General features: G+C 35.6%; 1 protein-coding gene across 13 annotated transcripts in view; it reads right to left on the minus strand.

The window, feature by feature from the left end:
- DMD (dystrophin) overlaps positions 1-16221 on the minus strand; it is a 1246037-nt gene that overhangs the window by 189255 nt on the left and 1040561 nt on the right. For all 13 annotated transcript variants that reach the window (XM_084515490.1, XM_084515483.1, XM_084515486.1 and 10 more), the window contains 2 exons: positions 10060-10232; positions 6432-6588 (listed from right to left, as the gene is read on the minus strand). In XM_084515490.1, coding sequence (XP_084371616.1) covers positions 6432-6588; positions 10060-10232 — 330 coding nt within the window. The remainder of the gene's footprint in view (positions 1-6431; positions 6589-10059; positions 10233-16221) is intronic.

Genomic DNA, 16221 nt, shown 5'->3' on the forward strand with positions numbered 1-16221 from the left:
CTAGCCTTTGTGCTCATCTCACATTAAATAAAGCCTTCTGTCACACTAGAGTGTGGCAGGTCTGCAGCTCAAGCAAGCCAGTAGGTAGCATAGCTTAAAATGTTCCCCTGTGCACTGTGTGCTTTGCTCTCATTAGGTAATGTTGAAAGTGATGTCCACAGTCATATTGTTCTTGTTTTCTTTTTTTTCTTCAAAATTACAGTTTTATGCCAGATAAAAGATACAATATGCTTTATGTATTATTTTTCAGAAATGATTATGTCCAAAACCAGTCAAACAGAAGGCACATGCAAAAAGGTCTGTTTCTGTCCCACAGAGCAGAAAGGAGATGTAGATATTCTAGTAAGGGAACACAGAACTGCAACAACTCATAGGATATTTAAAAGTCAGAAATGCCTTTGAGCTACATATTTGGGAATGAGAAGTACTGATGTATGGTGTGCTGCTGCTGCAGTCAGGTCAGCCCTAGCCATTTACATGTACAAATGATGAGAAGGACAAAATATCTTCTTTCAGCCTGTACTGCTATTGCATAAAGACCACCATATCAACCAAATACACATGGTGACATTTCCAAAAGAAGGTTAAGAAGGTTATAGCCACATTCCTCCATCATCTCATGTGCAACAGAATAAAGACAACATAATCAGATATGCAGACTGCATCCCATAAGGTCTGTGATCAGGTACATTCATATCCATCTTCCCAAAATGATAGAAAAATACTAATGGCAACTTTCTGACTCCATGAATTTTTGTATAACAGAGTCTCTTTTACTAAAGGAAAACAGTGAGCCAATGTGTTAAATGTTTTCCATCTTTTCCAATCTGGATTTTGGAGCTAGGGAATGGGATTATAGTCCATAAATCCAGTTTTAGAACAGCACATAGTGTGATGCTAAGATCTACTTATTATTCTCATTGCCTTCCCTAGTTTTGATCTGCAGATTTCTACCAAGTGAGTTAAAATGTATTTCAGGATAAGAAATTAAAAAAGGATAGAATGAAAAAAAAGATGAGACTGAAGCAATAGCACAGAACAGCATTAAAAATGATGAATTTTCACTTCATACTCTCCCATTCCACAAAACATTCTTACTGTATGAAGCCAGCTTTTCTGATTAAATGTTTGTTGTAAAAGACATACACACTACCACTAAAAATCATAATTAGCAATAAATGACATTTTTTCTTCTTTTGGAAAAAAAAATAATCTATCTAAATCTCTGACAAATACATCTCTGTAATAAACAGACCATCATTGATAACAGAATTAGCGTAAATGAATGTCTAATTTACAGTTAATTATATCAGGCTAATTTCATTGAATTCCTGACCCTCTTCCACACTTTGTGGTGACTATAGAGGAAATCGAACATGCATAATGTATGACCTGCCAAAAAAACAAGTAAACTACTTTATTTAAACATCTCTATTTGTCATCAGCACTACAGCAGTAATGGCATTCTGTCCACCACTTTAATAATGCATATATTGATCAGCTTATCTCAGACCTCCACTACCATCCTCATAGATGTCCAGAAATCTCTTTGGTTGGAGAAACACAGATTGTTTAAATTGAAAGATGAAAATAGAATGGGAAGACACAGTTGTATTAAAACTAGCATTAATCTCTATGATTAGAAAAGCAGATGCTTTTGCTTTTAATGAATTTTAAGGAGAAAGAGTACAGTTAAATGAATTAAAGAGGTTTCCCAATCAGAATGTTTTTTAAAAATGTGTTTGGACTTCAAATTTAAAACGCAGACATCAACTGTACCACAAGAACAGGTTCATGTATCGAAGCAGGAATTATATTCCTCAGGCACATTTGCTACAGATTCCATGGAAAGGGTTTCCAGGGAATTGTTAATAATTAACTACTGTATTCATAAATGCTATTTATGCTGCTAATACAATCTCCACACGGAAGATGTGGCAACTCTTAAAAGAATTACCAAAAAACAGACTACCTGTGCAATGTCTAAATTACAGTCCAGGAAACTGAGATTAATAGTAACATGTACACAGTTATTAATACGATTTCGTTAAAACACAATCATGACTCATGAAAAAGCAAAGAAAACTGCAGGATAAATAAATGATAATATGATGAACAGTAGTATTTCAGATCACTGATTTTTAAAAAGAAAATAAAGAACACAACCAAACCTGCACATTCTAGGACTTTGGCATAGACACATTTTTCTTCAGATGCCAAAAATCAACAATGATCCACATATATATTAGTTCAAACAAATAGCACTTATGTGGGTGTATTGAGGATAAATTCCAAAGTGCCTTCTCTAAAAAGCACCTACATTTATTATGGAACAATGAATCTGACTGCCTGTATATCTTTTTTTTTCTCAGTAGAGTTCAAGCTCTCATCTGGCATAGATTCAAGCACTTGAAATTTTCATCTGAATCCTACTCTTAAAATTTTTAAAGCCAATCTTGGCAACTGGGAGCATTCAAATGATAAGAACAAACTTCTTTTTATCTCTGCTGTGAATATCTGAGGTATTCCAGATGGTCTTCTAAAAGATAGAGAGGTTAAATAAAAGTAATTTATTTATTTATTTATTTTAAGTTACATTCCTTAAGGAACAAAAAACAAACAAACAAAAATATATCAGCTTCTAATACATGTTTCCCTGCTGAGGCTTTTTTCTTCTTTCCAATGAAGATATTACCTGGGTTGTCTTCTAGTTTTAACTGGCAAAAACAATTCTTCACAGAAAGAAAGACATTGTATTGACATAGGAAGACCAAAGCTGGAAGTTTGGATTGAAGCAGGTAGAGACTTTGTTTACATTGAGGAAAACAACATGAGCAATCAACAGACTCATGTAATCAGGTTCAAAATTTAACTACTCCCTTTCACACTAAGAGCTAAGGGTTTGGATTTTTTTTGGAGGGTTGGGTTTTTTATTGTTGTGGTTTTTTTGTTTGTTTTAATCAGCGGCCCAAAACTGTTGAAAAAACAGCTTTTCACCAGAACTGTGCTCCAGTTTTATGCTGGAGACTTTTACATTTGAGGTGTAAACCTTCTTAAAAGCATTTTTCTGATGTTCAGAAATGGACTAAGCTGTTCACTCAGAAAGACTCTTTGTATGTCTGCTTCTTTAAAGGAAAACTTTTACAGTAATAGAAAGCCCATACAGTTTAGGAAAATAAAAAATAATAATAATAAAAAAAAAAAAAGTAGAAAAACCCCAAGCTGCAAACACAGATTTTGTCAAAGACAATCTGAAGTCAGAAGAGTTCTGCAGTGATTGTTTTTCCCTCCTTCCCTGTAAGAGATCTTTGAAGAGTAGACAGGGTGACCTAATTTCAAGGATTATATTTTGTTCTTTTTTTTCCCATAGAGTATCAGAGTACCTACAGCTAGAAAGGCCTCACATTAAACTACAGAAGTGCTACAGCATGGGAAAAGGAAAGAAATGTTATTTCTAAAAGGAACTAAAATGTTCTTGCTTTGATACGAAGAAATGACTGAGACATGATGACCAAAGATTTGTGTCCGTATGTATCTGCATGTGGGAGAGAAGATAATCAAAAAGGAGAAGTGAGAAGACTTATTTTGTAAAGTCACTTTGCACCTATTTATAGTACTTTACTTTTATGTAACTCTTCTTGTCCCTGAAAGTTTTAAGCACTTTGGCTGATTTGCGAGTGACAGTCACTTAGTCCATCACTGAAGTCTTGCCACCTTTATGATGAATTCTGAGAACCTTCTGAATACATATAACATTAAATTTTTATGAGAAGTAACTTCTCTAGCTGAAAAATTTATTTCTTTGCTCTAGGAGGAAAGGTAATGTTTTCAAATACTCAAATATGAATCAGATGACAAAAGTTTTGTCGTGACAATTCTACAAAAGTTCTTTTTAAAGTCTCGCTTTAGCTCAAACATGATCTTTGGATAAAGGAATTGAGTTAATGTAGAGTAAAAACAACATCTATTTCGTTTATTGCATCCCAGTGACCTGGATAGTCTTTACAATTTTAAAACTACTTTATAGAAGCTGCTACAGCCAGCTGACTAGAACAGACTTCAGGCCTTTCATGTATCTTAAGTTTCAGAGAGGGAAAATTAAAAGAAGGGTGATGCTCCTTAAAGTCACAGATGTTTTAGCCTCACTGTTTCCATGATAATGTTTGAAGTCCCAAGTAAAGTTTATTGTATGAAAAATACACATCCCTTCTCTTTAGCATCTTTATCAATGATCAAGAGCAAGGAGTTGAGTACACCGCCAGTAAGTTTGCAGATGACACTAAGTTAGATGTGAGCGTTGATCTATTTGAGGGTAGGAGGGCTCTGCAGATGGAGATGGATAAACTGGACTGATGGACTGAGGCCAACTGTATGAAGTTCAACAATGCAAAATGGCAGGTTGTGCACTTGGGGCATGACAACCCCATGCAATGTTACAGGCTGGGGGAAGAGTCGTTGGAAAGCTGCCTGGCAGAAAGGGATCTGGGGGTATTGGTTGATAGCTGGCTGTATATAGGTAAGCGGTGTGCTCAGGTGGCCAAGAAGGCCAACAGCCTCCTCCTGGCTTGTATCAGAAATAGCATGGCCAACAGGACTAGGGAAGAGATTGTCTTCTGTACTTGGCTCTGGTGAGGCTGTACCTCAAATAACGTGTTTTGTGTTTTTTGGTTTTTTTTTTTTTTTTACCCTAGAGAAAAGGAGGCTCAGGGGAGACCTTATCACTGTCTACAACTACCTTAAGATTGTAGCAGGGTGAGAGTTGGTCTTTTCTTCCAAGCACCAAGTGATAGGGTAAGAGGCAATTGCCTCAAGTTCCACCAGGAGAGGTTTATGTTGGATATTAGGAAAAAATTCTTCACTGAAAGGATTGTGAGGAAATGGAACAGGCTGCCCAGGTAAGCTGTTGAGTCACCATCCCTGAAGGTATTCAAAAGACATGTAGATGTGGTGCTTAGGGACATAGGTTAGTGGTAGACTTGAAAGTACTAGGTTAACAGTTGGACTTGATTAGAGGTCTTTTCCAACCTGAGGGATTCTATGATTCTGTCCTACAGATCAACTCTCTAGAAGACAGACCTAGAAAATGGACCATGTTGCCACTACTCCCCATCAGTTCGCTACTGTGGGCAAAAGCCTATTTGCCTATGACAAAAGCCAAGCCTAGTTTTATATAAGATTTTGGGACTTTTCACAAACTCAGCTCTCCCAATAAGTTAAGGCATAAAGATATGTCACATTCTCTTTCTAAACTTGATCTTCTCAGTGTTTGCTCTCAACTGTACCCTTTGGGATGAGGTAGAACAATCATTTAGAGATATATCTATAGTACAGCTGTCTGATGAATGAGGAAAACACAGGTATTCCAGATCCAATTTCATTTTATAGAACCATTTTTAGATTTCTTCATGCAGCAATAAAAACAGAGATTTAGGAACTTCAGTAACAGTTCTTTTGTGACAAGTTTCACAAACGGTATTGTCAAACAGTCTTACATATATGCAGCACAACATTTTGTGATGATGATCACTAGGTCTGTAATATGCTTTTCGCATAGTATCTAGCTGTCTGGGAATAGCATAGCAAACTATATGTTTTTTACTTGACAACAGACATTAGGTTAGACTGAGACAGGTGTAAGCTTGATTCAGCTTGATATGCTTAATTAGCATAATTAAAGCATACCTTTCATAAAATAAATAAATAAATAAACATATCAATTCAAACTTTGTATGAACAGTTATTAAAAAAAAAAATCAAGAGTTGCATTTATGTTTCTTTTTACCACAAAGCTTAGTATGGATCAGTCTCTATGTGATGCTCTGCTACTGCCTTTACATAAGAATTCCCTGATGAAATTAGTATGAAGCAGGGAGAGTAGCAGTCAGTAACCACAACAGTTTCATGATGCACACAGTTGTGCATTATGACAGATATTAGCTACTGTTTTCATAAATATTCCCACAAAAACAACAGCAAAATGGGGTTTTGAAAAGAACTCACGAGATTTAAATGCCTGATTATGAAAAAAAAATAAATAAATCAGAACTACTTATTTAATCTCCAAATAACACTAAGTTAATATTTGCTCTAGTCATTAAAACTATCTGTCTATGATAGCTGTATGAAAATGCTGTGCTTCTTTTCAGAAAAGCTAAGCAACTGGTATGCTTTTAAAGCTGGTTAGCTTTTCTGAAAAGCAACATCATTGTCATAGAGCTATCATAGACAGATTGTAAATACTCCCTTCTCCAACACACTAATTTTTTAAGCTCTGTTTGAAAATCGTAGCTAGTATTTTCATGTAAAAGTTCAGTTTTCATTATCTCTAGAATATATCTTAAAAGGTATCTTTTTCCAACACACACCGTTTCACCTAACCCTAAACTGCAAAACAAAAAGCAACAAAACAATAATTTGAAAAAAAGTCATACCCTGTGAACATCATTCTGTTTCTGCACAGTGGGAAGATCTCCACCAATGGGTGCTTGCTGTTTTAATTCATCCTCCTTCAATTGCAGCCATGCCAGAAGTTCCTGAAGGGAGAGATGTAAACGCTTCCACTGGTCTGTACTGGCTTCCAAATGGGATCTGAAAGCATGTGTTAAGTATCAGATACATTCAGGCTAAGTGAAAATAAAAAAAATAAAAATAAAAATAATAAATAAAAAAACAAATTGGACCGGCTTATTTACTGATAAAGATCCTAGTGTTTCATTAATTCAATGACTTTTAAAGTAGCTTTGAATCAGTCTGGCAACACCGATTTAAATTTGGTTCCGCAGTCTTGGCCTGAAATATCAACACATTGATAGTTGTGTTGAATTATCAGTCTCACTAAGTGTTCACAAATATTATGCAGGACTAGTATGTACTAGTAACACTAGGACTAGTAATTTAGTCATCACTTAGGATTGCTAGTAGACTAGAGATACAGTACTCTCTACCAATTGTTTGATACTCTCTACCAAAATGTAGAGAGTACTTTTCAACTCAGAGAAGAGCAAGTATTTCTCCAAACCATTACACTAACCATTCAACCTCACACAAGATTCATGTGGCTGCTCACCTTTAAGATAAGAGAACAAATACTTCCACTTCCCAGAAAAGTAACATGGAAATTGTTAAAGGAACATCTTTTGCTGCACAAACATCTGTGCCACGTGAAGAGAGGTGTAAATTAAACTAATCAAACTACTGGCAAATTTAAGATACTACTACTTTGTACAAGCAAGCTCTCAGAAGGTGACCTTCTAAATATTTCCTCTGCATGTGTGTAAATGTGGCATTTTTAATAGCAATTTTCAGCAACTACTTTCTGTAGAGAGAAAATACATGATGAATCTTTGGATTGATCAAATTTTCAGTTTTGTTTATATCATAGATAATCACAATAAAAACGCCTGTCTTTCTAGACTTATGAATATGCTGCTATTGTTCAGTTGCTGACCAGAAAGAAATTCCCAATTCATTTCCAGACAATTTAAGAAATCCTCTTAGAATTTCAAATGAATAGCACTACTATATAGCAGTAAAATAATAAAATACTCTATGAAATAAAAATAGATTTTCTTTGTCTCATCTCATTTGTTTAACTTTCAACTTTGTTCATATAATATTTCTCTTAATTTTCAGTGGTTGCAAATAAAACCACATTTTCTGACTGTGAAAAATCTACTCCTATACATCATATAGAATGGGCTATAACAAAATGTGACAAAACTGGACTGAATGTTTTGCAGTCTTTATTACTTAGTTTGGATATGGAAATGAGGAATTCCTGAAGGTAAGGGGTAGAACTGCCTCACAGCAGGTACGCTGGGGGAGGCCAGACCTGGAGGTGCCCAGAGCCAGGGAAGTCCCAAGATGCCTCTGAAAGCAGCAAGGTGGGAGAGAAGCAGGGCCATTCTATGCAGAGTTACAGGGGAGTTGCAAGAGAGTTGCAAGAGCAAGCATCACAGGGCTTTTGGAGGGGACACAGTCTGGGGACAAAGTTTCTGAGTCAAGTCATCTCCTGTCTCCCAGGTTGATCTCAGCAAATGTAAGCTTCCACCTCCTCCAGACAAGGGCAGCAACTGGAGGTGAACATGAGGGTCTTCACTTTTTCCCTGCTTCCTCAGGTCTGGCTTTGCAGGGAGAAAACACAGAGTGGTCTGAAGAAGTTCAATTACTGCTGCTGTGCTCTGACCTTTGTATGGTGAATGGTCCTCCCAAATCCATCTTGTTCTGACCTTCTGTCAGTTTTGTGAATATGCATTTGTACATGTGCATGCTAGTACATGCTAGTGCATGCTAGTACACATGCACTCATATTTATAAATGTATTCATGCACGTGCAGACAAAACAGATAAAAAGAAATAAATTTTTAAATCAAGTTCTTCAAATCCAGGAAAGCATTAGGGTAGACTGTGCTGACTTGCGATAATGAAAGCAAGGTAATAATGTAAATGAACTTGGCTTCTCTTGACATCTACCATACACTTTACCTATCTGAAATGCACCAGACTGATAAAAGAATGCCTACTCAAGCCAAGGGAAAGGATGGTTTTTTTCTGTTTTGGCAGTCTAAAATGTTCACTAAATAAGGAAAGTCATGTGACTGGTGTCTGGGGAACATTTCAGATTTCTGCTCTTACACCTCTTTTGAGTAAACATTACTAGTCACGATGAAATCTATTCCATACTGTGTGATGAAAAGAAATAGCACCAAGCACAAGATTGAGTATAGCCTGTTCATTCATTCTGGTGGCCAGCATCATTTAACTTGAACGTCTTAGGAGCTGCAAATTGATTCTTACCCTAGTCAGTATATTGGGCCTTTTATTGAAAGCAAGTGTTTTAGAAAAGAGTTCTGTTTCTTTGAATGTTTAATGCAAGAAGTCACTGTGATATAACTAGGGTTACTACATCTGATGATCAATGGCAGCAATATATTGAACCACAAATACTGAAGGACAGATTTAATATTTAATTACCAATATTTGGCCAACTTCCTGTTTTTCTTTTCTCAAACACTGCTGTATTTTGTCAAATTAATGGGTAACATTTATCTGAATAAATAAATCTCAGAGAGACCTTGAAATATTATATCCTTCCTTTGCTCCTCAGAAACAAGAGGAGGAACGTGTCTCTCCTTCTTTAGCTATTAATATATTTTCAACCTCACATCCTTCATTTATTTTTAATGATTGATGTTATAAAGATGGCTTTTGTCATTACACAGACTGACCTCCCTCAGGGTCTGAGCTGAAAAAAACTAGTATTTCATACATTACTTTGAAAAACACTTTCTCCTTTTTGCCTTTTTCTGCCTCTTTTGCCTCTGAACTACCACCAACACACAGCAAGTGAGCAAATGAAAAAAAATGCCCGAGACTGAATGCAATGGAGCCGGGCTGTCTATTGTGCAAGACGTATTTCTGAAGAAAAGTTTTCTTGATAGTTTCTTTTGAAATCTTCAGCCCACTGAAGTCTGTATGTCTACTTCATCATTTGTAACATTACCATTTATTATATTTTTTCTTGCAGGGAGAAGTTTTTCCTTTTACAATACTACCTATTGATTTCCTTTTACCCCTGGATTTTATTTGATAATTCTGTCCACTTCCCCGATAAAAGCTAAAATCGTATATAACGTCTTCTCATTTGCAAGACTATTCTTAGTTCTGCACTGGAAATGGCAGCCTCAGAAATAAAGCTTATCATAAATATAGGTTGTCTCATCATTTTCTTTCATGACTCAATGATAAGTCATAACCAACTCTAAGAACTTTACATTTAGAGGGGGTACACTTTCTGTTTAAACATGCTAATCTTTCCTTTTGTAATTACAAAACCTCATCATATGTCTCAAATCCTAATCCCCTACTATCATTTTTCACACCAAAAAAAACCCTCTGATAATTCTTACAAAGTTAAGCCAGCATTCAAAACAGAACAATTCATTTAAAAATGGATGGAAATAATGCTATCAGTAACAAGCTCAAACTCTTCTACTGGTAGAAGGCAGATGGAGTGTCTTACACACCAGCTGTAGACTTTTGCTTACATTCATGTCCTACCTAATGTTTAGAGATTTCTTCCTAAGCTCACTCCATCTGAAGTTCATGTTATCCAGACGTCTCTGCAACAGGACGGCATCCTCAGAGCCTTCTAGGGATCTTAGTATTTTCTGCCCATTTTCATCCAGGTTGTGGAAGATGTCAGTATGAGTATCGATTTCTGCCTGTAGATCCTATGGAATTAATAGAAAACAACACGTGTGATTTCTTACATAATTATAGAAACTTTCACTTCTCAAAAGAGTGGAAAAATCCACAGTCCAACACAGGGTTAGCACAGATTTCAGTTACTCCCTTCATGGCAATATTGTGTACTATACACACAATCACCTTTTGTTTTTGCATGAATCCATTGAATAAGGATTGTATTTCCATATGGAACCTAGTAAACAAATTTAGAAAGCTGAAGTCTAGCTTTAGAGCAGATTAGAGCAAATTAAGGACAAGATATATTTACTGTGCTGACAAGGAAAACAAACAAACAATAAACAACCCCCCTGGGATTTCAAGTAAATCTGACCTTCACGTGATAGGTCTTCCTATGCAACATTTTCAGCTTGAGCTGGGGACTGCAGCACCGCTCCTGCTGCATGGCAATTCCAAGAAATCTGCGCGTCTGCAGCAGCAGAGCTTTAAAATGCCAAGTTCCCTTACATTCTGTTGACAGAACACATTTCAGACCACAGGCCTCAACAGTCAATAGCAATAAACAGCCACTTTGTGCTGTACCAAAACACTGGTCAGGGCCATGGCTGTAGGAGGGCCTGAGAATAGCAAGGACCCAGAATATGCAACCAGCAGCTTATGTTGAACAGCCAGCTCTTCTTATCACTTTGTAACTGCAGGCCAGCTCTCCATTTTAAATTCATTTTCCCCCCTCATTTTTAGCAAGGCTGCTTCTGCCAAGAGAACATTCCTTCAAGAGCTGCCTGGTACCAGCATTCCTGCCTGCCCACGCGCTGAATGGAGCCTTTGTGCACGGGCTGCCCTGCTCCAAGATGCTGCATGCTGCAGCCCCGCGAGGTCACAGATTCACCCTCAGAGAGCAGCAGCTGAAACAAGCTCTTTAAACTGAGAGAAAATAATAATAAATTTAAACACACACATACACAAGCGCACATGTAGTTAGCCACATTTGCACAAAATCATTTCTGCTTTAAGACTAAGTGCACCGGGTGAATAAAGCTCTTCATTTTCTCATGGGATGCTTGGGCACTAAGAGTTCTGGTTGTCGTTTCTTGCTGCCTGAAATGGGAGTACTGGGGATGAAACACAAAAGGGGAAATTGCTGATGGCATTTGTGGGCAAGACCCACAGCTAACTGAACATCACAGATGGTCCCCAATGGAAACTTGTTCTAGGATGCTTTAGAAAAATGACTTTGAAGGAAGGAAGCACACAGCTTGTCTACTTGGTGTGTTCCTAATTGAAATGGTTTGGTTGGATTTTTAAAGTGCAGTGTTAGCAACGCTGAATCATAAGTAGGTTGTCCTTGTTCAGCTACTGCTATTCCAAGTGTCATTTGTTGTACTTTGCTGGATACCTATTTCATGCACAGCAACGACTAGCACTGTATTTGGAGCAATTTCAATTTGAAATTTTTATGAATGCCTGTGGTACCGTGTAGGAGTTCTCATCCAAATACTTATCTATGTTCACTCTAGCAGTAAAATAGGAATGACTTTGGAATACACCAGAAGTAATTCAGCAGAATGTAATTGTATTATAAATATTGTATTTATTGATTGATGTTAAATACTCACAGAAATGAAGCCGTTTTCTTAGCACAGGCACTAGTTGTGGCAACTGCAGTTCTAATCTAAGAATTGGAATTTCATCACCTGACCTGGCACACAGGCTAGGAATTTTGAGAGAGTAAGAATTAATAATCCTTTAGGAGCCGATGTAATTCAGCTACCTATTTTAAAACAGAATAATTCATTCTATCTTTCAGACAGAAGAGAGAGAGAATGCTTTTAACATAGCTATAAACCGGAGGAAAGCAAGACTCAACAGAAAAGACAAAGAATTCAAATGGTTCTTCAAAATAGGCAGAAAAACATATTTTCATATTTTATTTTAAATACCTCAGTCAGGAGGTATTTAAAAATGCTAAGGACTTTAGAGAAAGACAGTGGAGAATTGCATAGTCGATAAATGTATAAATATATATAAACACATACACAATCCTATCCTCAACAAATATATAAAAGTTCCATGCCAGAGTCTTAGATTATAAAAGCAAACAGAATTTTCCAGAATTATTCCTTTTTGAATTTAAACATATGTTTCAGAGAAGCAACCTACTCTGATTTTTAAAAATGCTATTATTAAGGTACATAAATGCGTATGATATTAAAGGTATGAATACCATCACTTGAAAATCTGTACTTCATTTCAAGTCTGAATGTTGATAGCTTCAGTTTCCAGCAGCTATATTTTATTTATGCTTGCTTGACTGAAGAGTACTTTATTAATAAATTTCATTCTCTTCGTGTATGTATTTGGAGATTTTAAATCAGTCCTGAGGTTACGTACCATAAAACTGAGGTAAATAGCCAAAATAATATAAGAAAGGAGAAAGCTCACATTAAAAAAAAAGTAAATAAATAAAATAAAATCACTTTTAATGTCTATATACTTCTGAGGTCCTTCCACATTTCAAAATAAATAAATCTATTGCTGTATGAAAGAATTATCGTATTTTTACCTGTTGCAAAAAATTCTTAGTTTGTAGGGTGGTGATGAAGTTAGCTTTCTCTTCCTCAGCAAGAACAACATGAAATATGTACATCAAATAACTATTCACAGTAGGAACCTGTCAAATCAGGGCCCTATTGGTACTTTATCACACTCAAAGTACTTTATAACAGAAAAGTAAAAATAAATGCACTTACACACTTTTTTTTTTGCCTTTAGAAAAACTCTCTTATAGTCTTGACATTGTGCTTTTCTCCCCACACATAGATGATATTTCTGGTAATAAAATCAAGCCTATCCTTTTTATTTAAGAATGCTACAGAGTACTACAGTCAAACCGGACAGTTAGTTAAATGGGTAACATGAAAACTGAAGTACTCTTACTCTTAGCTAGTATTCAGGATCTTAGTCCAAATTCTCTGTGTAAACTACACATTTCCTAATAATCCTAAAAATAGTTCACTCCATCTATACAGGTAACATAAAGAAACAATAAGAGGTATTCACTCCATTTTGATTGGTGTATTTCAGATCCTTTCTTTGTGACTCCTTCTTGTCCCAAGAGAAGCAGAGTGCATGTAAGAGAAAGATCTATAAATGTTTTATTTGTTTTCTGAAATAAATAATTTCCATGTTTCAAAAATAGAAGTGAAAGATCAATATGAACTAGATTCTTTTTCTTGACTAGAATAAAACAGGAGGATGTACTTCATCTTATAAATTGCTATTTGCAAAAGTCATTACACATCATACTAAGAAGCATCGAATATAGACTAAATATAGACTATTTTTGCATTTCATCTTTTCCATTATGTTCAAGGACACATAGGAACTGCAAAGGATGAAAATCAATCCTGGTATAATTCTTCTGAGTTACTGTTGGACTTAAGTTGTCTCTGTACACTGCTTTTTTGTTGTAGTGGTTATTACTGGTGTTATGTAGAAACACATTCTCTTGAAGAAGGTAGAAAAATAAAATACAAATAACAACAAAACCAAAACATTGGCTATGGTAACTATTGATGAGTAATGATTATTAGCCTAAGTTAATTTTCAAACTTCCCACTTTTTATTTTTTTAAAGGTGACAAAGAGTGAACTACTTATAAAGAATTGCCTCCCTTGCAATGACAGATTTGCCTAAGAATTCCAGAGTGAAATCCTCCTTTATTAAGACAAATGATAGTTAGATGATAAAGTGTATTGTAAGACTTGTTCATCGAAACCTGGTTCAATAGCTATTATAGGTTTCTACACATTAAAAATGTGCATTCACTTTATTATACTATATAGACTAAGTCTATATAGTATTTATGCTTCTCAGTAATCCTGTTCAGTCTATACAGAATACAATTTTATATCAAAGGTTAGAATACTTCGTAAATGGCACAATGGCCACCTTAATTTCTATATTATTCCTCATTATTGAACTACACTTGAAACTCATCAAAGTCATTTGAAAGTCATCAAATACTCAGTAACACAGGACTAAGAATGATAATCCCTATGATAATACCACATAGCAGATATAATCCTTTAAGAATTCAAAAAGATGGGTTATTTTATCAGAAATAATTAACAAGCTAGTGTAAAAATCCTTCATATCCCATATGTAATACATGGGAATGACATATGGAGGACATGACACATGGCAAATCTGACATTATTTTGGCAATAAATCAGAGAGGAATTTGTAGGCTGGAAGTAAAATTAAGTCCCAGAAAAAAAATAATTAGTTACATTAGTTGGACTATACATGAGTCAGACTATGACATGGAAATTAATGTAGTGCAGCTGACAAAACATTTATCTTTTACAAAAGGTAGAAACAAAATTAATTATGTAATAATTTAAAGAAATTAAAGCACTTAAATCCTCCTGTACAAACTCAGCTCTGTCCTTGGAATTGTTCTTTTCATTTCTAATGAAGCATTTTACATTTTCTAGTTACCATAAAGTTACTAATAAAATAAATGGGATTAATTAAGAAGTCTCAGAAAATTAAAGACAGCACCATCTGATTAAAGGAAATCGGTATAGAGGAAGAAAATTTGTCTTTACTATCAATAATTAAAAAACCAAAGTCAGTCTGCATAGTTACATATGTGTACTCAAAGCATCAGCAATTCAGACCTGAGTGGCTATACATTCCTCAAAAACACTATACTGCATGGTACTAAGGTTCTACAATACTAATACCCAAATAGTTAGAAAAGCTACCCAAAAATTACTCAAACAAAATCCTAGACCTATATAATTCTACTCCAGCTGTGTAGTTAGCCAAATTAATCAACTTCTTCATACTGTTGAATATTTTATATTTTCCCAGAATAACTTCTGGGAAAAAATATAATAATTTTAAAATAGCATAAAATAGTGGCGTATTTACATAAGCTTACATAAATATACATAAAGCATAGGAACTAGAGGGAATGTCTATTTTGCAAGCCCGTGCAACACAGTTTAGGTACCTTAGTGATGAGATACCAGCTTATACATCGTACTTGCTTTTATTTAGCTAAATGTCTAAGCTGCTGGAAATCTTCATTTTTGCCTGAAACACTAAACTTGTTGTGAGGGTTCAGAGAGTTTGACATATTTTTTTTTCAACACCCTTACAGACTCCAGGATCTTTTGGAGGTGCAAAGACCCATGCATATGGCACCTCTATCAGGATCAGGGATTATTCTTTTGTCTGCTAGAAAAAGGAACGGTTTTGAGGCTTATGTAGTTCTAGTGATGTTGAATTAATGGCTACAGCACAGGAAATCCAATGCATTTTTAAACACAAGAGGTAGAACTCAGTGCAAGATGCACTTGATCTATTTCCTGTGTTCCCTGCAAGAGTAAGTCAGTTTGCACCATTCTTTATGACCGTCTTTCCTTGTAAGCTAGTCATTACCTTGGAAGTGTATTTGAACAGGGAGAAGAAAAAGAAAAAGTCACTTCCTCCAGGTTGGAAACACTGTCTTTTAGATTAAAACTGGAACATAATTCTGAAATATTTCTTCTGCTTTACAAGACACTACTGGTCCCACAGGAGTAACTGCTTTTAAATGTAATAGTTCTTCTCAGACCAAGTTATCCTTTCCTTCCTTCCTTCCTTCCTTCCTTCCTTCCTTCCTTCCTTCCTTCCTTCCTTCCTTCCTTCCTTCCTTCCTTCCTTCCTTCCTTCCTTCCTTCCTTCCTTCCTTCCTTCCTTCCTTCCTTCCTTCCTTCCTTTCTTTTTCTTTCTTTATTTTGGAGCTGTAGATCAAAATACAACTAATCTGGGTAAGAATTTGGGAACTATATAGTTCCTGAACAATCTAACAGTGAGAATCCAACAGCAATAAACATAATTTTTTGCTACTACATAAACCACCTGAACTAACACAGCCAAGATAAGGAATGTAGTGGGAAAAAAAGCTCTTAATCTGTCCATCGAGCTTTTAAACTGTTCACTTTCCCAGACCATAAACAG

The sequence above is a fragment of the Aythya ferina genome (assembly GCF_964211825.1).
Source record: "Aythya ferina genome assembly, chromosome: 1".
Classification (NCBI taxonomy): domain Eukaryota; kingdom Metazoa; phylum Chordata; class Aves; order Anseriformes; family Anatidae; genus Aythya; species Aythya ferina.